The sequence below is a fragment of the Ursus americanus genome, chromosome X (genome assembly GCF_024610735.1).
Source record: "Ursus americanus isolate L20-20 chromosome X, mUrsAme1.1.p, whole genome shotgun sequence".
Taxonomy (NCBI): domain Eukaryota; kingdom Metazoa; phylum Chordata; class Mammalia; order Carnivora; family Ursidae; genus Ursus; species Ursus americanus.
The window spans coordinates 1,232,853-1,257,760 of NC_142164.1; the positions used below are offsets into that span (position 1 = coordinate 1,232,853).

The following is a 24,908-nucleotide window of genomic DNA, read 5'->3' on the forward strand; positions in this document are numbered from 1 at the left end:
AATGGGGGGGGAGACAGTGACGTCGCCCGACTCCGCCCCCTCGCCCGACCGCCGCTGCCGCCATGTTTAGTTGTTACTTCTTCACACAAGATGGCGGCTCCCAGGGAGGAGGCATGAGCGCCCTGCCGTTACCGCTTCTCCTGCCGTACAGTTGCCACTTCGGGGCCTAACTCTGGCTCTTTGGAGCGGCTCCTGTGGGAAGGAGTCATAAGGAGGGAAGCGAGGATCGGACGCTGCCTCGCCTTTGGTTTGCAGTGGAAGAACTGACCCAGGAGGAAGAGAATAGGGGGGAAGGGGGAGTTAGTCTCAAGATGGCGGCTCCCAGGGCGGCAGGCGCAGTCTGAGCAGCAGAGGCGGACTCGGGAGAGAGGTTCGAGACCTCACGAGCTGTACGGCGCGAGTCTCCGAGCAGCCCCCGAGAATTCGAGTTCGTTCCACTGGCCTCCGGCGCGCCTCTGTCCCTTAGGAGTGTCGAGGCTGTTTCGGGAGCGGCGGCTGCACTAAGCGCTGGGCGGGGAAGCGGGACGGTCTCAAGATGGCGGCTCCCACAATTGTGGTGTGAGCGCCGGCGGGGCTGGGACAACCGCGGTGCTTGTGGCTCCTTTCCACCCGCCCCGGAAGCCGGCCAGTGCAGGGGACTTGGGGGGTGTGGGAACCGGGCCGGGGCTCCGCCATTTCCGGCGGGGGAGGGCTACGACTGAGGAAGGGAGGAGAGAGAGGCGGCTCAAGATGGCGGCTCCCAGGGCCTCCCGCCCGAGCTTGTAAGCGGGAGCGCCCGAGCGAGTAGTCAGGGCGGCGGGACTTGGCGGCCTCCAGCTTCTCGGGGCTAGGCGCTCGAAAGTTCCGGGAGGCTCTTGAAGAGACGGGGTGAGCTAGAAGAAGGGGAAGAACCGAAGGGAAGGAGGGTAGTTAAGATGGCGGCCTCCATGGAGCCGTCCACCGCTGTGTGAGGAACCGCTTCTCCGTGAGAGCTACCTTAGACGAAAAGGGGTGTGTGTGAGAGGAATTGGGGGGCTCCCTTCCCGCTTGGTGACTTTTTCCCACCGCGGCCTTTCCGGGAACTATGGCTTCGGCCGTGTCGCCCGCCAACTCGCCAGCGGTGCTCCTGCAGCCTCGCTGGAAGCGAGTGGTGGGCTGGTCGGGTCCAGTGCCCCGGCCCCGCCACGGCCACCGAGCCGTGGCCATCAAGGAACTCATCGTGGTGTTTGGCGGCGGCAACGAGGGGATAGTGGACGAACTGCACGTGTACAACACGGGTGAGTGCAAAGCCCGCTGGGTCCTGGGATCTTTCCCTCCCTCCCTCCATCTCCTCCCTCTCCCTCCCTCTCCTCCTCCTCCCCTCCCTCCTCTCCCCCTCCCTCTCCTCCTTTCTCATCCCCTCCCCTCTTGCCTTCTCTCCCTCCTCCCTTTCTCCCTCTCCCTTCGCACTGATCGGCTCTCTCCTCTGTTCCGCGACCCTTTGCTCAGCCTGGCGTCTCAGCTTTTTCCTTCTCTCTCCAGGTTCTTCCACTGCCCCTCCCCCTCGGCTCTCCTGTATTTGAGGAGTGCTTTTCATTATCCGAGAGAAATTCTGTAGTCCGGTTGGTGAGGGGGCGGGGGCGTCGCCGGCGTTGACTTCAGACACACACCGTTACCCCGCCGGGCGGGCGGGCGGGCGGGCTGGCGGATGCGTCCCTTTGGCGCAGGCAGAGTCCCACCCCCTTCCTCCCTCCTCCTGCGCCTGCTCAGCTCTTCTTCATCTTTGATGCTTATTCGGGAGAAATGACAGCTTCTAGATTACGGATGAGGGGCAGAGTGGAGCACTCTAATCCCGACCTGGGGGCGTTGTGTGCCCTGCTGGGTAACCATCTCGGAGGTCGTGCAGTAGCCTTGGTCACTCCCAGATGGGGCGGCATTGCTGTCTCCCCCTTTCGCCATTTACTTGTGTAGTGTTTTTCTTTTCAGGTTGCTTTTTTTCTTGATCTAGGGCCCTCCAGTGTAGGAGGTGAAATCCAGTGATCCGTAGTGGGCCAGGTGGGCCCTTACCTCTCCTCCTCCTGTGAGGTCGATGTTAGCTGCCCATTTTCATACATCCCCCAAACCCAGGGTGTTGATTGGGAGGAGTATGATTCCTCCGGAAACAGATGCGGTGCGCTGCGCGCTCCTTGGCTAGCGTCCTTGCTAGCTCTCGGACTGGGCTGCATCCTCCTGCGGCCTCTTGCCCATAGTGCCCTCTTTGGCCTGCTTTGCACACCGTGTTGCTGCCTGTTGAAGGGACATTGGCCCACAGCACCTCGCCTTGCTGGGAAGGAGGGGCTAGGCATTCTCCCTGAGGCCAGTGGGCCTGCGTGCACTCCTCTTGGGGAGAGCCTGAGAGACTAAGACACCCTGGAGGGGGGGAAAGCACACGCTGGCTGCGTGCGCACACACACCCACACACCTGTCAGTGGTCTTTTAGGAAGTTCCCCTCTGCAGCAGGGGGATGCGTTCGGGTTGGTAGTGGCCAGGAGCTGTTTTCCAGCTCTTCGCCGTGGCATCAAATCTAGCAGAGTCCATTTGCTCTCGGTCCATTCTTTCCCAGGGCTCTGGCAATACCAGGTCCTTGAATCTGGGCACATCCTCCCAGCTTTGAGGTTGCTCTGGGGTGGGGACCTGGCGCCCAAGGGAGAAGGTGGTTAGTGGGGTGAGGGTTCGGTGCTCCCCTCTCCCTCCCCTGAGGTGGAGAGTGCAGCTTTGTCTGCTCCCTGTAGGGTTGTTGCCCCACCAAGTTGACTTTCAAAGGCTGGGGGGTTTCTGGTGACCCTTTGCGCTCCGGGTCTCAGCACCTGTTGCCTCCAGCGAGGCTGGGCTGGTTGGTGGTGCTCTGTGCCAGCTCAGACAGCTGCGGTGGCGGCAGTTAGCTCAGTAAGGTAAGGCTGCGGGGCAGGGCTGTTTTTAGAGAGGCCACTGCCCTGAGCAGAACCTTCTAAATTCTCATAAGGCCTGGAGCAGGCTCCTTAACAGGGAAATACAATTTTAGAAAGTAGGACAGGGGCCTAATTATCATCAGCTCTAAAGTCCACTGCTTCCAGGGGCTTCTGCATATTCATTAGTTTATTAAAATGAATTAGCCACTTTGGCATGCATTCATTCCTCATCTGCAAGGGTATGTCGTGTAATAGAGGCTAGCCAGCCTTCTAAAGGGCTGCAGCCCTGGATCCCTCCAGGTTAGCAGTTTGGCAACTGCGCTAGTCAACTCCTCAGGCGACTTCTCAGGAGAGCCACCAGCAGACTCAACTCCCCGTTGCTCACCAAGTGTTTACTCATTATTTGCACGGAGCAGGAATTTGTCCTGCATTTGGTGGCTGCTCATGGTTCTCGTAGCTGCGAGGTTCTTGCGTTCTCCTCGGGAGAGATGGGGCTTAGTGTTGCCCCTCTGCTACCAGTGGGGGCACAGACGCAGGTGCCTGTGAGCCTTAGCTGTTGCCTCAACAGCTGCCCTTCTGCTTACCGTTGTTTTGTTTTAAATCAGGTCAGAGCATATCCTCCTTATGCCTCTTCTCTTGCACTTTTCCTTCTGTGGGATGAGAGAGCTGATCTGGCCGGAAGCTTTCCCTGTTGCTAAGATAAACGGCTCCAGGGGGTGCGTTCCAGGGGGTGCGTTCGGGGAGTGTGTGAGCACTTGCTGTCTTGGTTAGCTCAGTGATCTGGGGGTGACATTTGAAGGGTGTGTGTTCTTCCTCTTTGGCGACAGCTATCACAGCAGCTGTGGGACACTTGACTGGCCTTTGGGAGGTCTTAGGGTAGCTGCTGTCCTTGGCCTTAGGAAATTTTATCTCCCAGTAGCAAAGTGGATTATGGAGAGGATGTGGTACTGAAGGTGGGGTGTGCCCTGGCAAGGGGAGGGTGTGTGGCTTGTCAGCAAACCAGTTGCCCAGGGCCGGTCTGCCTCAGTGGTTCTTTAACGTCTGGTGACTGTTACGGCTGCAAGGAGCCTTGGAAAACATCTAGTGGAACTTCCTTGCTTTTGCCCATGAGGAAATTGGGGTCCGAGAGGGGAAGTGACAGGTCTAGGGTCACCCTGCCAGCTGGTGGTAGGGTCACGTGGGAGCGCTTGGAGTACCGATCTTCCTGGACACGGCTGGGTCGTCTCTTCCTTCAGTTAACGGGCGCAGGCTACCGCCTTGGAAACACCTTCCTGTGCCTCTGTCCCTGTAGTTAATTGGCTGCTAAGTTAGGCTCCTCTCAAATCTGTTCCCCCTCCATTCTGAGACCTCCTCTCTTCTAACTTGGCTCTTGCAGTCACTTCCTGATTGGCCCTGTTAGTTTCATTTGTCAGGAAATCCTGTTCACCCTTCAAGGCCTGGCTTCAAATTCACCTTTTCTGAAAAGCCCTCTCTGCCAGGTTGCCCTGTTCTGTGCTCCCAAGGCTCAGGCACGCTGCAGACGTGTCCTGGGCCGCTCTTCTCATCGTGAGTGGTTGACTGGGAGTTGGCGGATGAGAGCGGTCTTCTCTGTGCCTCCCGGCGCTTGGCATTGCGTCTGCCACACAGGAAGCGCCCTGACATGACAGAGTGAACAGAAAGGCCACCGGTGGCCTGTCTCCCCAACTGTGTGGTATCGTCTCTAGGGGGCGATGCATAGAGGTTGACAGGAGTGACTGCAGATGGAGTTGGCGAGTGTGGAAAGGGGTGGGGCAGCTGTGGTTTCAGGCTTGCCGAGGGGAGAGAAGATGGAGTCATGTTTCTGGTCATCCCATGAAGGGTCCCGTGTGCAGGTGGCCTCCTCTCCTTAAACCCCCTCCCAGTGGAGCGCACCGACAAGCCAGAGCGAATGGAGAATGCGGGATCCAGAGGTTGGGTTACAAGATGCTCTGCTCGATGAGCTAGGGATTACATATGATTACAGGGCAACTGAGAGCAGCTGGTGTGTTTGAGACGCTGGCTGTGCCATCTCACGGGCAGAACTGGGGCTGTGGCTTCATACCAGAAACGGTGCTGCCTGACAGACTACTCTCGACAGCGGTGTGGAGGGCTCCTGCCCCGAGTGTTCTAGAACAAGATCAGCTCCTCTTAAATGAGCTGGCGATCGTGAGCTCTTGGGACGTCACAGGTCACTTCCAGCCTGGCCAGCTGGGCCCGTGATTAGAGCGTGATGGGAAAGCTGTGGGTCGATCCCGTTTGCCATGTAGTTTTGCCACAGCCCTGACTGCCGGCCCCATAATGGCCCCATAGCTATGTGCAGCAGCCATGAGGGTACTCAGGTGAGTGAGGGTGGCCGGTGGGGCCCTTGGGATGGGGGGGTTACCTAGTGATTACTTTTAAGTTGGTGACGAGGTTCTTGTCTGTGTCTGTTTTGCTCCGTGACCTCAGGTCTAAGTTAGTCACTTCCCCTCCTGGGCTCTGTTCCTTTATCAGCTGAGGGGGCTTGGCCGAGGCAGCCTCCAAGGCTTCTTTCCGCTTTTATCTCCGTAACTCGGATGGAACCCCGTCTCTTCCCATGTGTGCGTGGTGGTTTACCTCGACGGAGAAAGCTGCTGCCGTTCTTGGTTGGTTTTTTGCAGTAGGGATGACAGTGAGGCAGTGAGCTGGGACCCAGGGTCTGGGTGCAGGCGTCCTGCACCTTGGCCAGGAAAGTGGCAGGCAGGGGGAGGGAGCGGAGGAGGAGGGTTGTTCCTGGGCCTCCTGGAGTCCCAGCAACTCCACTGAACCGTGGAGGAGGGGTAGGTGGGGCGGGGGAGGATCAGCAGCCTGTTCCAAACTGACCTGTAGAGTTTGGGTAGCAGTGAGCGACAGGGGCACTTTTACCCCAGGGAAGGCAGTAACTCGCTCAGGAGGTACAGTGTGCTTTTGGATGAGGGCAGGCCTTTTGGCTGACGTGTATGTAGGTGCAGGAGAGATTATCAGTGACCAAGGACGTGCCTATCCACAAAGGCTGAGCAGCAGTTGAGCGGGTGGGGCCTCCCAAGGCCCTCCCCACAGGACGATCCTAACCCCCCTTTGGACTCCAGGGCTGCTCCTTTCATGCTCAGGTCCCTTGCCCACCCACCGGGTGTCTCAGTCTCAAGTCAGTCACATTTGACCAAAAGCAGTTTAGGGGCGTGGAATCAGATTTGCGTCTGGCGCCCGGTTTGAGGTTTTTGGAGAGAGAGTGGTGTGTTGTTTAGGGACAGTCCTTTTATTTTATTTTATTTTATTTTATTTTATTTTATTTTATTAAGATTTTATTTATTTGACAGAGAGAGACAGCCAGCGAGAGAGGGAACACAAGCAGGGGAGTGGGAGAGGAAGAAGCAGGCTCATAGCGGAGGAGCCTGATGTGGGGCTCGATCCCAGAACGCTGGGATCACGCCCTGAGCCAAAGGCAGACACTTAACGACTGTGCTACCCAGGCGCCCCTAGGGACAGTCCTTTAAATAATGTGTAATGAAAAGGATCCCTCAAAAGAGGAGGATGTGTGCCCTGACTTTTCTGGGAGGCCCTGGCATGGCAGGTGTACGGGGAGCTGAACCCTGGACGCAAGCCTGAAGTAAGGGGAAGAGCAGGGTGCTGGGTGGAGCAAAGGAGGGCTCCTCATTCACCCTCTTCTTTGGTGGTGGCCTCCCCACCCCACCCCCACTTAGAGGTGATGGATTTGGGGAAAGCTTTTGCAGCCACCACTTCTGGCTTTCAGGAATGTTCTAGATCCGTATGGGTGTGACATGAGAGGAAAGGTGGGTGGTGTGGACCATCACCTAGGAGACGCCAGCAGAGATTGATTCTTGTCTCCCCGGCTCTCCTCAGCCAGCAGGTGGGCTGCGGTGATTGGCCTCCCTCACCTGCCCACCTCCTGCCACCAGCACCTATAGGGAGGGAGGGCACTGACTGGCCACAGTCACTCTTTGAGCCACTTAGAGGTGTAGCCCTGCGCCCCCAGGAAGAGGTACACAGGGCCACTGAGAGGGTATTTTGGGTGTTAAACATTTCTTTCCAGTGTTGGACCCAGTGAGCGATAGGGGAAGAAAGTCAGTAGCCACATTCCCAAAAGCTAATGAGTTATCTTGGTTAGTGACTTCCAGCTCATTAAGAAGACCTTGATGAGAAGCCGGGTGATTGCAGGCCGTTTCAAGGTGACCTCTGAGGTCAAGGGGCTTAGAAGATGGCTTGAATGGAGGGCTGGCCCCTCCTTTCTCAGACCACGTTTTGCAGGCTGCTGGATTTGGGGAGTAAGAGGAGTGGGGAAATCTTAAGACTTCCTGAGGTGTTCTGACTTCTGCTTCCTTTCGTTCCCCAGCAACTAACCAGTGGTTCATCCCAGCCGTGAGAGGGGACATTCCCCCCGGCTGTGCAGCCTATGGCTTTGTGTGTGATGGGACTCGCCTGCTGGTGTTTGGTGGGATGGTGGAGTATGGGAAATACAGCAACGACCTCTACGAGCTCCAGGTAATGGCCCACAGTGTGCTCCCAGTGTTTAGGGGGGAGGGGAGGCTGCCCAGGACCTTCCTACTTCATTCAGGTGCCTGCCTGCCCCCTGACCAGCTCCTCCCTCCATGACAAATGGCCCAGGCCCTGACGGTGACCAGCTCATCCCTGATTCAATCCCTGAGTCTTGATTTTGCAGGCAAGCCGGTGGGAATGGAAGAGACTCAAAGCAAAGACGCCCAAAAATGGGCCCCCTCCATGTCCTCGGCTTGGGCACAGCTTCTCCCTTGTGGGCAACAAATGCTACCTGTTTGGGGGTCTGGCCAACGATAGCGAGGACCCCAAGAACAACATTCCAAGGTGAGGCTTTGTCCTCTTCATGTGGAATCATGAGGGTGGGCGTGCTTAGCCACATACCAGCCAACCCCACCGTGTCAAGTCTCTTTATTCTGGGAAATGAGAGGGTGATGTTAGATGCCCTGTAAAGAGCTTTCTGGCTCTAAGGTCTCTAACTCAGAGGAGGTGGCATGGCAGGAGGGCTGGGCCAGGAGGTAGAAACCCTTCGTGCCTTCAGCTGGTCCCTGTTCCTCAGACCAAGTTAGAGCCAACGCTTTCCTTCCTAGTCTTTGCTGCCTGCAGACTTAGCGATGGTATTTTCTAAGGTTGGTGGCCAGGTGCCTTTCTGAAGTCTGAAGGTAGTCCCAAACCGGCACCCCCTTTTACCCCAGGAGGCCCTACTATGGTGCCCAGTTTTGTGTGTGAGGCAACCCAGCACCCCCTATCCTACTGCTCCTCTTGGACTCACACTCATCCTTGGGAGCTTCTGGCAGCCCCTTCTCAGGGCCAGGGGTAGAAGAACTTGGAGTTCATGTAGACTTAGCCCCCTCTGTCTCCCAAGGAGTTGGCTTTCCACCCCAAGAAGCTGGTGAGGCCTCTGGTGCGTGGTGTCAGGGCTTGCCATAACTGACCTTTTTTTCTCCAGGTACCTGAATGACTTATACATCCTGGAATTGCGGCCGGGCTCTGGAGTGGTAGCCTGGGACATCCCCATCACTTACGGCGTCCTGCCTCCACCCCGGGAGTCACATACTGCTGTGGTCTACACTGAGAAAGACAATAAGAAGTCCAAGCTGGTGATCTATGGAGGGATGAGTGGCTGCAGACTGGGGGACCTCTGGACCCTGGACATTGGTAAGACGTGGGTGCAGCTATTCCAGCAGCCTTGGTGCGAAGCTAGTCTATGGGGTGGCTGGCATGGGGTGGGGAGATGGGGTGAGCGTGTCGCTTAGCTTCTCCTCGTTGTGGCATGTGAGAGCAGGACCCTGTTGGCAGCTGTGCTCTTTGCCCTGAGTTTGTGGCATTGTTTTTAAGAAAGAGCAAGGCTCAGTTAGCTGAGTTGGTCTGCTCTCTCAGAGGAGGATGAGGGGAGGGGGTAAAGGCCATTCTAGGATGGAATTGGCTAGATGAAGTATCATTTGTCCCTGTCTATTCGTCAGTGATCAGACTGTAATGGGAGTGACGCACCTTGGTCTCTCAGTCAAACGGGATGTTGAGAGACCATGAGACCGCCAGGGGCTACTTGGGCTTGTACCCAGCCTGGTGTCAGGAGTGGTTGGAACAAGGTCAGGTTTTTGGCATGAAGGAAGGCCGAGGGGAGGAGATGGCTGCAGAGTTACGTTGTCCTGTAGATCAGTGTTAGCACGCAAAGGAAACCATTTCCCATGAGCGAAATTCCTAGCAACACCGCGCTTCCCAGCGCTCGGTCCGTCGACAGCGGAGGTAGTATGGGGGTGAACGCATTTCTTGGCGAGCAGGGCATGAAGTGCAGTGCCTTTGAGGACGCACTTTCCGCTCCTACCCGAAGCCCTGAGAGCAGTGCTGGCTCACAGCAGATGCTCAGTAAGCGTCGGAAGAGATGGACTTGCCAGGATACTGAACTCGAGCTTGGGAAATGCCGGCACCTGCTGACCAGAGGGCCTCTTGTGGGCTGTAGGGAGGCCAGGCATGGAATTCTTGGACTCGGTGGGCACCCACCTCTTAGAGCCTTCCCTGCGTCTGGGGACTATCCTCTGGGGCAGAGTCCCCGTGTCTGACCTAGTGGAGGTGACCCTCCCTTCTCCATTGCTCTGCACAGAGACTCTGACGTGGAATAAGCCCAGTCTCAGCGGGGTGGCACCTCTTCCTCGAAGTCTTCACTCAGCCACGACCATAGGAAACAAGTGAGTAGCTGGCCATGGCTTTTTCTCTTCCTAGCCCACCCCTGCCCCCAAAGGCTCTCAGTTTTGTTCCTGCAATTCTTAAGGCCTGAGGAGGCCTCTTTCTGGCTGGGCTGGCCTTCTGCAGCCCCGGCTTTCTATTACGACCCCAGGAGACCGAGACAGACTCGGGGTAGAGGGGCGCAGACTGTTCTAGATACTCTCCACAAGCAGCTGGGTGTGTTTGTCAACGCCAAGGTCCCAAAGTGCATATGAGAGCGATGGGGACTGAGGTGAGCTTTAGATGAGCTAAGTAACGGTGCCACGTGGTGGAGGTGACACAGTTCTTGTGAGGGCTGAGCCACCAAGGAGAGGGCTGCATCAAGAGCTTTCCTGCATCCCTGGTGACTCTCCTGGGGAGAGCTGGAGGACCAAGCGTGGTTAGAACTTTCTGGATGGAAGAGGTGGCCTCTAGCTTGGCACCTCCTCTACAACCCTCTCCTACTCTTCCCTCCCCCGTCCCAGAATGTACGTGTTTGGTGGCTGGGTGCCTCTCGTCATGGATGACGTCAAAGTGGCCACACACGAGAAGGAGTGGAAGTGTACCAACACACTGGCTTGTCTCAACCTGGGTATGGCCTCCTCGGGCTCAGAGTGGCCTGCGGAGGGCTGCAGGAGGCTGGCCCTCCGCAGTCCCGAGAGCTCTGTGGGGTGTGCAGGGAGCGAAGCTGCTTCTGTGGCCCGTGCCTCTGGAATCCACAAGAAGTAGCCACTGGTCAGAGCACTCTGAGGGATGCTCCTCGCTTTCATTGTTTGAATAGGCTCTTTTCCTACACATGGCCCGACATCTGAAAGTACAAAAGCTTAACCGTGCAGAGCCTCCCTCCCGCCTCCCATTCTGCAGAGGCAGCCATGTTGGTGGCTTGTCATCTGCCCCGCAGGGACTTTTCGACATCTACAAGCATTGTTTGAGGTTCCTTTATAAACAAACACACACAACGGCAGCCTGCTCTCCGCAGCGCCACGCCGCTGTCTGGCCTTTTCGGTTTACTCTGTCTTGGAGACCATCCCATCCCATCCCCGCACGGCGAGCGGCCTCATTCTTTTGAATTGCTATCAAGGTGTTGAAACTTGCACAGACGCTGCTCCGTGAGTATCCTTGCACTGTTCTCGCCTACGTGCAAGTGCATCTGAAGGGTAAAGACCTAGAGGTAGAGTCACTGTCGAAGGCCGTTGCCAAGGCCCGTCCTGCACAGGGGCTGTACCCACGTAGGTGCCCCCGGCAGTGCTGGCACATGGCCCTTCACTGAGTCCGATAGGTGATTGACTCTCCCTGCTCCCCCCCCCCACCCCGGGCCCGCCCCCCAACCCCCCCTACCCCGGCTCACATGGAGCCCCGGCTGCGACAGGCACGGGAATCAAACTGCTGCCAGGCGCCTTATGGTATCAGTTTGCGTTTCTCTTATTTTGAGTGAGGGTATGTATTTCTCCTTAGATCCTTCTGTCGCCTTTTCCGTAACTTGCGTTCCTCTTTGTCCATCTCTTTCTGTAGGCTCTTGTGTTCTTTGATGTGTGAGAAGTGAAACTTTTGGCTATGCGTTTCAAATAGTTTTCCCAGTGTGTAGCCTGTGGTTTATAATTTTATCTTTCATGGTCTTTTGCCATACTGAGTTATTTTTCATTTGTTTGTTTTTAATTCAATAATCTTTGATGACTTCCTGTTTTTAATTCCCCATCCCTGACAGCAAAAGGCCAAAGGGCCACTGGGGGTTGTGGGTTCTTCTGCCCCCTTGCTGACCTCCCCTTCCCACCCTCCCCAGATACCATGGCCTGGGAGACCATCCTGATGGACACGCTGGAGGACAATATTCCTCGGGCCCGAGCTGGCCACTGCGCCGTGGCCATCAATACCCGCCTATACATATGGAGTGGGCGTGACGGCTACCGAAAGGCCTGGAACAACCAGGTCTGCTGCAAGGACCTCTGGTACCTGGAGACAGGTAAGGCAGCCAGATAGGGGCCATAGGCCACCACAGTGCAGCTGAGCCCCAGGGTGGGGCCTTATGCCTTGACTCCTTCTCACCGGCTGTGCTCTCTTACAGAAAAGCCACCACCCCCGGCCCGGGTACAGCTGGTACGAGCCAACACCAACTCCCTGGAGGTGAGCTGGGGGGCAGTGGCGACAGCCGACAGTTACCTTCTGCAGCTCCAGAAATATGACATTCCTGCCACGGCTGCTACTGCCACCTCCCCCACACCCAATCCAGTCCCGTCTGTGCCTGCCAACCCTCCCAAGAGCCCTGCCCCAGCAGCAGCCGCACCTGCTGTGCAGCCGCTGACCCAAGTAGGCATCACGCTCCTGCCCCAGGCTGCCACTGCGCCCCCGACCACCACCACCATCCAGGTCTTGCCGACAGTGCCTGGCAGCTCGATTTCCGTGCCCACTGCAGCCAGGACTCAAGGTGAGCTGGGGGCCTGGCACTTTACCTGAGGGTAGGGGCTAGCCCACCAGGAGATGGTGTGCCTGAGTGAGGGCTGTTGAAGACAGCACGACTGACGGTCATTAGCACTGGCTCGGCCGCTGAGTGCTGGGGCTGGGAGAAAGCTCAGTCGTGCCCGTGGCGACAGTCCCTGAGGTTGTCTGGAAGGACCAGATGTGACGCACAAGCGGGGCATGGAAGCACTTCATGTTTGCACACTGAACACAGCAGAGGCCTGGGACTCTGCTGATGGCCACCTACTTCCCTCGCCAGGTGTTCCCGCTGTTCTCAAAGTCACCGGTCCTCAGGCGACAACAGGAACCCCATTGGTCACCATGCGACCTGCCAGCCAGGCTGGGAAAGCCCCCGTCACCGTGACCTCCCTTCCTGCAGGCGTGCGAATGGTTGTGCCAACGCAGAGTGCCCAGGGGACGGTGAGGGGCCATTGGGTAGGGCGGGACTTCCTGGCAATCAATGGTGCCAACTGGGCTTAAACTGCACCCAGCCCGGGCTTTTCTCAGCTGTGAAGCACTAAGGAGGGAACCTGTCATTACTGAGTTAATAAAAATTAATAAGTTAATGCCTCAGAAGGACCTTCCTGTTGTCTGAATCTAATTCACAGAAGGGTATCTTAAATGTGAACTTTCTTGTTTGGAAGCCTGAGGGGAGAATCTAGCCAGCTGGGGTTTGACCCAGGGCCAGGAAGAGAGAGCTGTATCTGACTCCGTGGTCTTTAGAAAAGATCTTGAGCTTTTGGCAGACACTTGCTGCTGGGTTCCTGCCCCTGGCCGGTGGCAGGAAGGCCAGGCTGGAGCTGAGAGATGCTGCCGGGAGGAATGCTGGGCCAGGAGGGGAGGCTCCCTGGGCAGGGCTGAGCTGCTTGCTGAGTTCTGCTGAAGTCTCTGGAGCAGGGGGCTAGGTGGCCTCAGTGCTGCGCTGTCTGGGCTCATGCTCCCTGTGCCCACCGCAGGTGATTGGCAGCAGCCCACAGATGAGCGGCATGGCCGCCCTGGCGGCCGCAGCTGCCGCCACACAGAAGATCCCTCCTTCCTCGGCGCCCACAGTGCTGAGTGTCCCAGCAGGCACCACCATCGTCAAAACCGTGGCCGTGACACCTGGTACCACCACCCTCCCAGCTACTGTAAAGGTGGCCTCCTCGCCAGTCATGGTGAGCATTCCTCGGGCCTGATTCTGAACCAGCATCCTGGGGGTGGGGGCCTTCTGGGCACTGTGATAAGACAGTGGTCACTCCTTCCGGGCTTTGGAGCAACCTGCAGGGCTGCTGGCCCGTAACTGCTGCTTGCCGTGGGCTGTGGAACAAGCGGTTACATTTGGGGCCGTGACAGCCTTAGGCTAAGTGTGCGGTCTGTCAGTGTCCTCCCTTGCTTCACTAAAGGAAAGGTAAACCAAACTGAGCCGTTCTGCGGGTGGGTTGGTGGGGGGAGGTAGGAGAGCAAGCAGGTGGGGGTGGGAGCCGTGGGCCTGCCAGGACATTCTGGGTGGGGGCTCAGACTCTCTGTCCCGCTCATTGGCTCGTCTCTGCCCCTTCAAGGTGAGCAACCCAGCCACTCGAATGCTGAAGACTGCAGCTGCCCAGGTGGGGACGTCAGTCTCCTCTGCTGCCAACACATCCACCCGCCCCATCATCACAGTCCACAAGTCCGGGACTGTGACAGTGGCCCAGCAAGCCCAGGTGGTGACCACGGTGGTGGGTGGAGTCACCAAGACCATCACCCTGGTGAAGAGCCCCATCTCTGTCCCAGGAGGCAGTGCTCTGGTGAGTGACAGGCGCCACGCTGCTGCATGTGACAGCTACCAGGTTGTGGCGCTGCCCTGGGTCTGTGCCAGGAGAGCCCCAATCCAAGCCATGCTTTCAACTGGTTTCCAGATCACTCCTTGCTCCATCCTTTCCTTCTTAGATTTCCAACCTGGGCAAAGTGATGTCAGTGGTTCAGACCAAACCGGTTCAGACTTCGGCAGTCACAGGCCAGGCATCTACGGGCCCAGTGACTCAGATTATCCAGGTGAGCTTGTGGGCCCCAGACTCTGACACAAGTGAGGGGACATTGGGCTCGCGTCCCTGCTTAGAGAAGATCTCTCAAGCACGTGTGGCACAGAGAGTCCTGTGGCTTGGTCCCGTCTCTCCCAGTCTTCAGAACATTCCCTGAGCTGCTCGGGCCACCAGTAGAGAGTGGCCAGAGCAGACTTGGCGTCAGACATTCCATTCTGGCACTGATGCCAATTCACCTTGCCCTCTACCTGTTTTGCTCTTGCAGACCAAAGGGCCCCTACCGGCCGGGACCATCCTGAAGCTAGTGACCTCAGCAGATGGCAAACCCACCACCATCATCACTACCACGCAGGCCAGCGGGGCTGGGACTAAGCCCACCATCCTGGGCATCAGCAGCGTGTCCCCGAGCACCACCAAGCCTGGCACGACCACCATCATCAAGACCATCCCCATGTCGGCCATCATCACGCAGGCTGGCGCCACAGGTAGGGCATGGACGAGGAGCCGTGTCAGGAGGTTAATGCCGCATGGGTGGGCAGAGGCTGGGCTGTGATGAGCTCTTGGTTTTGTTCTGCTTTTCCTCTCTCCTCCTCTCCTTGCCTTTTGTTTCACGTTTGTAGAGAGGTGGCAGGGGTGTGGCTATCATTGGTACTTGGTATGAATCAAGGGGTGGTGGGTGGGAGGAACTACTTGCAAGAGGGCGCAAGGGAAATGGGCAAGGGGCACTGACAGGAGCCCCTGAGGCCAAGCTGCCCCTCTCCTGCCCAGGCGTGAGCAGCAGTCCTGGCATCAAGTCCCCCATCACCATTATCACCACCAAGGTGATGACTTCGGGAACTGGAGCACCTGCCAAAATCATTACAGCTGTCCCTAAAATCGCCACTGGCCACGGGCAGCAAGGAGTGACTCAGGTGAGGCGTGCCTGGCTCCCCCCTCACCCCAGCGTCCAGCACGGAACACTAGCAGGCCACGCGTGTCCTCCCGAGGGGCCCGGAAGGGGGTGGCACAGGGTCTGGGCAACCTTGGAGTGACATGGGGGTGCTTTCCTCTGGCATTCCAGGTGGTGCTAAAGGGGGCCCCCGGACAGCCGGGCACCATCCTCCGCACCGTGCCCATGGGGGGTGTCCGCCTGGTCACTCCTGTCACTGTCTCTGCCGTCAAGCCAGCTGTCACCACGTTGGTTGTGAAGGGCACCACAGGTGTGTAGCCTAGATGCTGGGCCCGCCTTTCCATGGGCTCCGGTGCCCGCTCCCAGCCTTCTGTTCCCCTGGGGTGTGCTCCAGAGCTCCCCATGTCCTGGCCCCAGCAAGGGAAAAGCTGCTGGCAGGGGAAAGGCCCCAGCCGCGTCCCTTACCCCGCCCCTGCCCCCTCCCCCTCCAGGCGTCACAACCCTCGGCACAGTGACAGGCACCGTTTCCACCAGCCTTGCTGGAGCTGGGGGCCACAGTACCAGCGCCTCCCTGGCCACACCCATCACCACTTTGGGCACCATCGCCACCCTCTCAAGCCAAGTGATCAACCCCACTGCCATCACCGTGTCAGCTGCACAGACCACGCTGACGGCGGCTGGCGGGCTCACCACCCCCACCATCACCATGCAGGTGAGACAGCTGGGAGAGCGCAGGGGTGGGTGGGCGCATGTCCGGGACTCCGTGTGTGCGTGGGTGAGCCACAGCCTGAGGCTTCTGCTTTTCATCTTGGGGCCACATGCCAGGCCCTCTTTTCCTCACCCGCGTGGCCAGGGGGAGAAGGGGGCGCTTCCCTGCTATACCACTGTGATTCTTGGTCACCGTCCGACAGTCTGTTGTGTCAAGACGTTAGGTCTTAGGCAGTTCTAGTTTTTGAACGCTGGGCAGACGTTTTCTCTTACAACGTAGAAGATGCAGCAGTTTCTCTTCTTGCACACCTTAAGCTGAATTCGTGGAAGTAGCGAAGCATCTGTTGCTGGCCTTTGTGTGGTGCAGGGTCAGCGGGGCTCCCTCCCTGACCAAGGGCTGGCCCCAGCCTCTGACCCGACCCTACAGCCCCTTCCCAGTCCCCACGGCCTTTGAGGTGAAGCTGTGCCTCTTCCCTGGTCCCTGAGCAAGTCGGTGTCTGGGGGTCAGAGGGAGAGCAGGTCCTGGGTGTACCAGGATTCTCACTTGAGGAGCTGAGTGGGTGGTCCCCACCAGCATGGGTGACACAATAGGATGGCAGGAGGGACAGACAGGCAGGAAGTTACAGAAGTAACCCTTCTCGTCTGTCATCTTCTCTAGCCTGTCTCCCAGCCTACCCAGGTGACTCTCATCACGGCACCCAGTGGCGTCGAGGCCCAGCCTGTGCATGACCTCCCCGTCTCCATTCTGGCCTCGCCTACTACAGAGCAGCCCACGGCCACAGTCACCATTGCTGACTCGGGCCAGGGTGAGGTGCAGCCGGGCACCGTGACACTGGTGTGCTCCAACCCACCCTGTGAGACGCACGAGACGGGCACCACCAACACGGCCACCACCACTGTTGTGGCTAACCTCGGGGGGCAGCCCCAGCCCACCCAAGTGCAGTTCGTCTGTGACAGACAAGAGGCAGCTGCTTCTCTCGTGACCTCAACGGTAGGGCAGCAGAATGGCAGCGTGGTTCGCGTCTGCTCCAATCCACCCTGTGAGACCCACGAGACAGGCACCACCAACACAGCCACCACCGCCACGTCCAACATGGCCGGGCAGCACAGCTGCTCCAACCCGCCCTGCGAGACCCACGAGACCGGCACCACCAGCACCGCCACCACTGCCATGTCCAGCATCGGCGCCGGCCAGCAGCGAGATGCCCGGCGTGCCTGCGTGGCCGGCACCACTCCCGCCGTGATCCGGGTCAGTGTGGCTGCTGGGGCATCGGAGGGAGCCCAGGGTTCCGTCAAGCCCTTGTGCCAAACCCGCCAGACCAGCGTGACCAGCACCACTATGACTGTGATGGCCACTGGAGCGGCCCCGTGCTCGGCTGGCCCGCTCCTTGGGCCGGGCCTGGCAGTGGAGGCCGGCAGCCGCAGCACCACATTCATGCAGCTGGCTCCTGTGAGTGGCCAGGTCAGACCCGGCGTCCCCGGAGGCAAGGACGGCCCCGTGGCTGGCCTGAGTCCGCTGGTGTCCATGGGGCGCCAGCTGGAGGCCCATCACACCCACACAACCAACACCCCCACCACGGTCCGCTCCGCCATGGGTGCCGGGGAGCCCAGCGAGGCACGGGGGACCCCCACGCCCACATACGAGAGCTCACCTGGCACCACCGTGACTGTGACAGCCCTGGAGGCGCTGCTGTGCCCCTCGGCCACCGTAACCCAAGTCTGCTCCAACCCGCCCTGCGAGACCCACGAGACAGGCACCACCAACACCGCCACTACCTCGAATGCAGGCAGCACCCAGCGGGTCTGCTCCAACCCGCCCTGCGAGACCCACGAGACGGGCACCACCCACACACCCACCACAGCCACCTCCAGTGGGGGTGCGGGCCAGCCCGAGGGTGGGCAGCAGCCCCCTGCCGGCCGCCCCTGTGAGACACACCAGACCACTTCCACTGGTACCACCATGTCAGTCAGTGTGGGTTCCCTGCTCCCCGATACAGTTCCCTCCCACAGGACCCTAGAGTCCGGCTTGGAGGTGGCAGCACCGGCCACCGTCACCCCCCAGGCTGGTGCTTCGTTGCTGGCTCCTTTCCCGACACAGAGGGTCTGCTCCAACCCCCCCTGTGAGACGCACGAGACCGGCACCACACACACGGCCACCACCGTCACCTCCAACATGAGCTCGAACCAAGGTGAGTGAAGACACCGGCCTGGCATTAGTTATCTCCCGGAGCCCAGGGCTCAAAGGCTGAGGGGAGTGGTGGCTAAAAGATCCACCTAGCCAGAGGCCAGTAGTTAGATTTCTTGGGGCTCAATGTCCCAGCAGGGGTTGGGGTACTCCAGGAGACTGTTCCCTGGGGGCAAAGCCAGCTAGAGGCTCTGGGGCTCCTGCTGCCCTGCGCCGCTGTCCGCCACGTGCACACACAGGTCCCTGCTGGCCTAGTACTTGTCATCCTTTTCTCTGCTCGCCCCCCCCCCCACAGATCCCCCACCAGCTGCCAGTGACCAGGGAGAGGTGGAGAGCACCCAGGGTGACAGCGTGAACATCACCAGCTCCAGTGCCGTTACAACGACCGTGTCCTCCACACTGACACGGGCTGTGACCACTGTGACACAGTCCACACCGGTCCCAGGCCCCTCGGTGCCGGTAAGAGCCCCAGGAGGATCCCCCCGTGCCTCCTCTCTGCTGCCCACTTTCGGCGTGTGCTGTTCCAGACTTGGACACCAGGTGTCACTCTCACACCAGACACAGGGCTGCTCTTTGTCCCTCTTCCAGACCTGACCGTAGAAGCGCAATCTGGGGCATCATAGGGCAGAAGGCAGTGGTCTCCCAGGCCCCAGCGTCTCGGAGACGCTTTGATTTTTGTAGCAGTTTCCCATGGCTTGTCGTTTGGCTGTAACCTGTAAGAGTGACATGGCAGGAGTCGGAGTGCCCCTTTGGTTAGACCAGGATGCCTCTCTGAGGATAGGTGAAAATCCCAGCAGGGCCCAAGGGTCTCCCGTCTTGCTGCACCCCCTCCCCCCCATTGCTCAGTCACCTGCTGCCTCTCCCCCATTAGATGGGGTGATGCTGGCCATGGAGAGTGAAAATCCAGGTCTCCAGAGAAAGATGAAGGCTGCCTGATTCTAGCCGCTCTCTCCTCCCCTCTGACGGGGGCTTCTCTCCCTTTCTAGAAAATCTCATCAATGACTGAGGCTACCCCAGGGGCTCTGACCACCGAAGTCCCCATCCCGGCCACGATAACAGTGACCATAGCCAACACAGAAACTTCTGACATGCCCTTCTCTGCTGTTGACATCCTGCAGCCCCCAGAGGAACTCCAGGCCTCGCCAGGGCCTCGCCAGCAGCTGCCGCCACGGCAACTCCTGCAGCCCGCCTCCGCACCCCTGATGGGGGAGTCCGCCGAGGTCCTGTCAGCCTCCCAGACCCCTGAGCTCCAAGCCGCCGTGGATCTGAGCAATACAGGGGACCCGTCTTCGGGGCAGGAGCCTGCCAGCTCAGCTGTGGTGGCCACTGTGGTGGTCCAGCCGCCCCCGCCCACACAGTCTGAAGTAGACCAGTTGTCCCTTCCCCAAGAGCTGATGGCGGAGGCCCAGGCGGGCACCACCACCCTCATGGTGACGGGGCTCACCCCTGAGGAGCTGGCGGTGACTGCGGCTGCCGAAGCGGCTGCCCAGGCCGCAGCCACGGAGGAGGCTCAGGCTCTGGCCATCCAGGCGGTGCTCCAGGCCGCGCAGCAGGCCGTCATGGGTAGGTGCTGGCGGGGGCGCGGCTTGCTTCAGCGTCTTCCATCCAGGCCGGATAGGAGCCCTGAGGGGCAAGTGGGCCCCTCGGGAGGAGCCAGGGACACGGGGCCCCGGAGCCTCTCACTGACAGCCCTGACTGGGTGGCTGCAGTGACGGCAGCCCGAGAAGAGGAGGCCTGCTCCCTGCCAGTGTGGCACGAGTCAGATGTGAATAGGAGGGCGGGCCCAGTGGGTGGGCTGGACTTAGCACCCAAGAAGTAGGCAGACCCCTTGGTACGGGGAGGGCAGGGTACAGGTGGGCCGGGAAGTGAGGCCCATAGCCATCACAGCTGCCCCTAGGGGACTCCAGGCTGGGTGGTGGGGAGCGGAGCTGGGCCGGCCCGGCTGGCACTCCTTTTGAGTAGCGTCTCTTTCCCCACCCCCTGGAGCAGGCACCGGGGAGCCCATGGACACGTCCGAGGCAGCAGCGGCTGTGACGCAGGCGGAGCTGGGCCACCTGTCGGCTGAGGGCCAGGAGGGCCAGGCCACCACCATCCCCATCGTGCTGACGCAGCAGGAGCTGGCGGCCCTGGTGCAGCAGCAGCAGCAGCTGCAGGAGGCACAGGCCCAGCAGCAGCACCACCACCTCCCCACCGAGGCCCTGGCCCCTGCCGACAGCCTCAACGACCCGACCATCGAGAGCAACTGCCTCAATGAGCTGGCCGCGGCCGTCCCCAGCACCGTGGCCCTGCTGCCCTCCACAGCCACCGAGAGTAAGCGGGAGGGGCCCCCGGCCACGTGCACCTCTCCTGCGGCACTGCCCCCCCCACCCCCCGCGCCCCGGGAGCTGTGCTGACTGGGGAGAGAAGGTCTGGGGGGCGAGCATTTGGGCCATTCCACGCAGAGATGACCAGTGCGGTCTGGCTCAAGGGAAGAGCTCCCCACATAGAAGCCGGGTCTCTGGGGCCGCTCCTACTGATGTCTGTCTTCCTCACAGGCCTGGCTCCATCCAACACATTTGTGGCCCCCCAGCCGGTGGTGGTAGCTAGCCCTGCAAAGCTGCAGGCTGCAGCTACCCTGACTGAAGTGGCCAATGGCATCGAGTCCCTGGGTGTGGTGAGTCTGGTATGATGGGGTTTCAAGGGATGCTGCCTCTGGGCCCCAGAAGCTGAGAGTTTGATTTTTCCTTCCCATCTTCCAGAAGCCAGACCTACCGCCCCCGCCCAGCAAAGCGCCTGTGAAGAAGGAGAACCAGTGGTTTGATGTGGGGGTTATTAAGGGTACCAATGTAATGGTGACACACTATTTCCTGCCACCAGATGATGCTGTTCCTTCTGATGTAAGTTTTTCTGGGAGCCAGTGCCCTCGGGTGGGTGGACCCTGGCCATGAGGCAGGTATTGGGGCTCGGGGGAACTTCTGAAGCTCCGCAGGGGGTACTCTCCATCTTGAGGACAGCCACGTGTAGAGCCTTCTCAACATACTTCCTTTTCCTGTGGCCCTCGAAGCCACAAAGAAGCCCAGTGTCAGTCCCCTCTTGCCGGCGCTGCCCTTCGGCCCTGTCCCCAGGATGGGAGACTGCTCTGCTAGTCCTGGAGCCCGACCCCAGAGCTGCTCTCAACAGTGGGGTTTAGGTCCCCTTTTTCTCTCTCCCTGTTCTTCCGGCCTCTTTCCCCAGGATGACTCGGGCACCGTCCCTGACTACAACCAGCTGAAGAAGCAAGAGCTGCAGCCGGGCACAGCCTATAAGTTCCGAGTTGCTGGGATCAACGCCTGCGGCCGGGGGCCCTTCAGCGAGATCTCAGCTTTTAAGACATGTCTGCCTGGTTTCCCAGGGGCCCCCTGTGCCATTAAAATAAGCAAAGTGAGTTGCCGTGGGGTGACCCTGTGCCCAGCTGGAGTAGAGCAGGCCTAGCCTGAGTCCATACACTGGGAGCTCCCTTCTGTGCCGGGCCAGGTCTGGGGTGCAGCTTCTGGTCCTGTCACCCCAGCAACTGGTCCTTCCCCTCCCCGTCTTCATCCTCCCCCTCTCTGACATGGCAGCTAGTGTTCAGTGAGGGTCTGTTAACCTGCCACGTTCAACATGCTTTTTTATCCAATCCTTCAACATCCTGAGGAGGTCTGGGATCTGATGAGGAAACTGAGGCACCAAGAGGCTAAGTGCCAAGTCCCACAGTCGGTGGCAGAGCAGGTGAAGGGAGGCTGTGCTTTGAGTCCCTGTTCATGTTATTTCATCGTTTCCGTCAGGCGGCCTTCCGGGTCGGGGCAGGCGGGGCCATGTTCTCAGAGCTCCTTGCATCTGCTATGAAATAGCTCTGTTGTGTCAGGAAGAGGGGTGAGGTGCGGGCAGTCGGTTCTGGGAGTTGCGAAGTGTTCTCGCTCCTCTGTTCCTGGACAGGCAGAGTGAGATAGTCACAAAGGCCACAGACAGCATGGCTTGACCTCTGGTCCCTTGGTTCTAGAGTCCAGATGGTGCTCACCTCACCTGGGAGCCACCGTCTGTGACCTCCGGCAAGATCATCGAGTACTCGGTGTACCTGGCCATCCAGAGCTCGCAGGCCGGTGGCGAGCCGAAGAGTTCCACCCCGGCCCAGCTGGCCTTCATGCGGGTGTATTGTGGGCCCAGCCCCTCCTGCCTGGTGCAGTCCTCCAGCCTCTCCAACGCCCACATCGACTACACCACCAAGCCCGCCATCATCTTCCGCATTGCCGCCCGCAATGAGAAGGGCTATGGCCCGGCCACCCAAGTGAGGTGGTTGCAAGGTGGGTGTCGTTTGGGAGGCTCCTTGGGCAAGCATCACGTGAGGTGGAGTGACCCAACTCCAAGCTGGACTTCAGAGCTTTACAGTTGAGGGAGCTGAGGGAGATGACCTAGGGTGGGTGCTATGGATGGGTCTCGTGGGGACACCTCACCTCATCTGTGGGTTCGGGGAAAGCTTTCCAGGGGTGTTTGAGGTGAGATGGGGAACTGTAAGAACTTGAGGTACAGGGTAAGGCCCAAGTCCAGGGGGCATGGTGGGGAATGGATGCCCCAGAATGCCCTGTCCGGCTTCGCGCCAGTTGCCATGAGGCCAACCAGGGAGAACAGTGAGGGCCTCTAACCTGGGCCTGGGGCGACCGCAGGAGATGGCACACACTGGAGAGGCCGTCACTCTCCGCAGGCTTCCGTAGGGTGTGGCAGGGGCCTCTGTCCTCTCCACTCTTGTTCTCTTGGCCTGTGTGGGCTGCTGTGTGGCTGAGGTTGGCCTGCCCTCCCACCTTGCCGAGCTGCTTACCACTCTGTCTTTCCTTTCAGAAACCAGTAAAGACAGCTCTGGCGCCAAGCCAGCCAGCAAGCGGCCCATGTCCTCTCCGGAAATGTAAGCAGGAAGCCCCTTTCTGGAACCTTCTAAGGCTGGGGGTAGACGGCTACTGGGAGGAAGCAGCGGTAGAAATAGTATAGCTTGTCTCTTTCAAAGCATCGGTGGGGGCTGCTCACAGGGTGTGAGCTTGTGTGAAGTGCCGGCCGGAGGCCCGCAGCGAGGTCCGCCTGTGGTTTCCCAGCATTGTCGGGGCCCACGCTGACGCTTTCTCTTTCCTTTTTCTTGCCTTCGAAGGAAATCCGCTCCAAAGAAATCTAAGGCAGATGGTCAGTGAGAGGCAGCTCCCCTGCACCTGGATTCTTCGCCAGACCCCCCCTTCTGCTTCAGGAACGCCGCCTGCCAGGGCCCACCCATCCTACCCACCCGGCGCTCACACTTCACCCTCAGGAGCCCCTGGCCACCACTCATTCTCTCCCCTCTCTGTTTTTAAAATAATCTCGAAAAAGCACATTTTACCATTGCCGTGGGAGGAAGCAGAACGCAGATCTGGAAGAGCAGTGAGCAAGTGAGACAAGTGTGCCTTCCTCTCCTCTTCTCCCTACCAGTGCCCTCCACTGGGAGCCGAGCAAGCCCAGAACTCTGCGGCCCTCGAGGAAGCTTGACAGACACTTCAGACGAAGCAGACGAGACGCAGAGAACGGAGTGCACGCACCTCCAGCAGCCACGCGCCTTTGCAGTCTGTCACCTTGCTTCTGAGCAGGCAGCCGAGGGTGGGAGGGGCCGCGGCATGGAAGCAGAAGAAAGGCGCCCCCCCCCCAGGCCCCCTCCCCTGCATCTGCTCCCAGAAGATTGGCAGGGCGCCCGCTCGCTAGATGTCCATCGGGTTCCATTTTCCTTTGTTACGTTCGCATATCCCGCCACTTCACGGCCCCAGGCTGCAGCTTTGTCCAACCCCATCTCCGCGGCCTTCGCATATCCCGCCCCTTGCCCCTTCCCTCTTCTTTCCCAATTAGAGAGCTAGAAAGTAACAAGAAAGAGAAAGAAAGGGGGAAGAATGAGCCCATGGTGGCCTGAGCAGTGTTCCGTGCAAATCTCCTGACTCTCAGCGGGGCGTAGAGTAGCCCCCACCGAGCCCGGCTTTGGCCCCTGGGTCGGGGCTAGGGGCCACACCACCAACTGCTGCATTTGTTGTATTTTTTTTAAGTTGGAATTGATGAAGTTAACATTTTTATTGTAATTTTAGCCTTAGCGTGTGGGGTTTTGTCCCTTTTTTTGTTGTTGTTGTTGTTGTTGTTGTTAGCTGTGTACAGAATGTGTATCTTTTTCTTTTCTTTTCTTTTTTTTTTTTTTTTAACTTTTACTTTTTTTCTCCTTGGCTAAGCCTTGGCAGGGATCTTTCTGGAAGAAAAGCTGGGGGCAGCTGGCACAGGAAAGGCATGGAATCTCCCCTGCGGGCCTGGTGTTGGCTGCCTGGCTCAATTTCCTCTTGCTGGCCCCTGCCGTCTGCCTCTTTGCTTGTCCCCAGGCCTCTGGGACAAAGGAGGGGTGAGCTGTCAAACCTCACTCCCCATGGGTGATTGCTCTGCACCTGTAGGATTGAGCTTGAGAGTCTGCTGGAGCCTAAAGTCAGGTTTCTGAGGAGATGCAGGTCCTGGGTTCACAGTGCTCTCAACATCCCCCCCACCCCCTCTTGCCCACCTCCCACCCCCGCCTCCCCAGCCCCCAGGCTCCCTCCTTGGCAAACTGGCTTAGAATGTCTACCACCGTTAACTGCTGCTTCCTGCGGCCACTCCTCCAGGCAAAGTGGTCAGAAGGGGCGGGGGGAGGAGATGGAGGGCAACTCAGTCTCAAAGAGCAGCCTGGGAGAGCCTATGTGTGGTGTCACCCAGGAGAGACCGTGGGGAAGAAGCAGGCTAACAACACCAGTCACCAGTTCTATGAATTTGCAGGGCCATGGCCATCCTCCCAGGGCCGAACTTGGGAGGCTTAGGGCTCTTCTTAATGTGGCTCCTGAGACAGCTTTCTGCCCCACACCCAAGCTTTAGGCACTGAGCAAGGCTTGCCAGCAGGTTGTGCAGAAGGATTTAAAGCGAGCAGCCAGTCTTTTCAGATCCCCCATCTCTGCCCTGGAGATGAGCTGCAGTGAGGGGCCCAACCTCCGCAGACCCCTGCCACTGGCCCGCACCTTCTGCGGCCTCTGGTTTATTGTATTATAGTATACTTCGCTGTGGAAAATGTCACGTTT

General features: G+C 59.0%; 1 protein-coding gene across 9 annotated transcripts; it reads left to right on the forward strand.

Moving 5' to 3' along the window:
- The first annotated feature begins 665 nt into the window (after nt 1–665).
- Nucleotides 666–24,017, forward strand: HCFC1 (host cell factor C1). 9 transcript variants are annotated; one of them, XM_087859995.1, is made up of 27 exons: nt 666–1,256; nt 7,231–7,379; nt 7,558–7,718; nt 8,341–8,549; nt 9,493–9,577; nt 10,079–10,185; nt 11,374–11,553; nt 11,656–11,714; nt 11,922–12,015; nt 12,307–12,467; nt 13,004–13,201; nt 13,586–13,810; nt 13,953–14,057; nt 14,310–14,529; nt 14,813–14,955; nt 15,105–15,243; nt 15,425–15,645; nt 16,300–17,830; nt 18,122–18,285; nt 18,813–19,389; nt 19,813–20,136; nt 20,361–20,488; nt 20,565–20,702; nt 21,040–21,225; nt 21,824–22,124; nt 22,657–22,720; nt 22,958–24,017. In XM_087859995.1, the coding sequence occupies exons 1-27, from the start codon at nt 1,064–1,066 to the stop codon at nt 22,995–22,997; spliced, it is 6,102 nt and encodes a 2,033-aa protein (XP_087716121.1). In that variant the 5' UTR covers nt 666–1,063; the 3' UTR covers nt 22,998–24,017. The 9 variants fall into 9 exon arrangements, with proteins under 9 accessions (XP_087716121.1, XP_087716113.1, XP_087716114.1 ...); XM_087859987.1 differs by having other exon boundaries at nt 11,656–12,015; XM_087859988.1 differs by having other exon boundaries at nt 11,656–12,015; nt 19,816–20,136.
- The last annotated feature ends 891 nt before the right edge of the window (nt 24,018–24,908 follow it).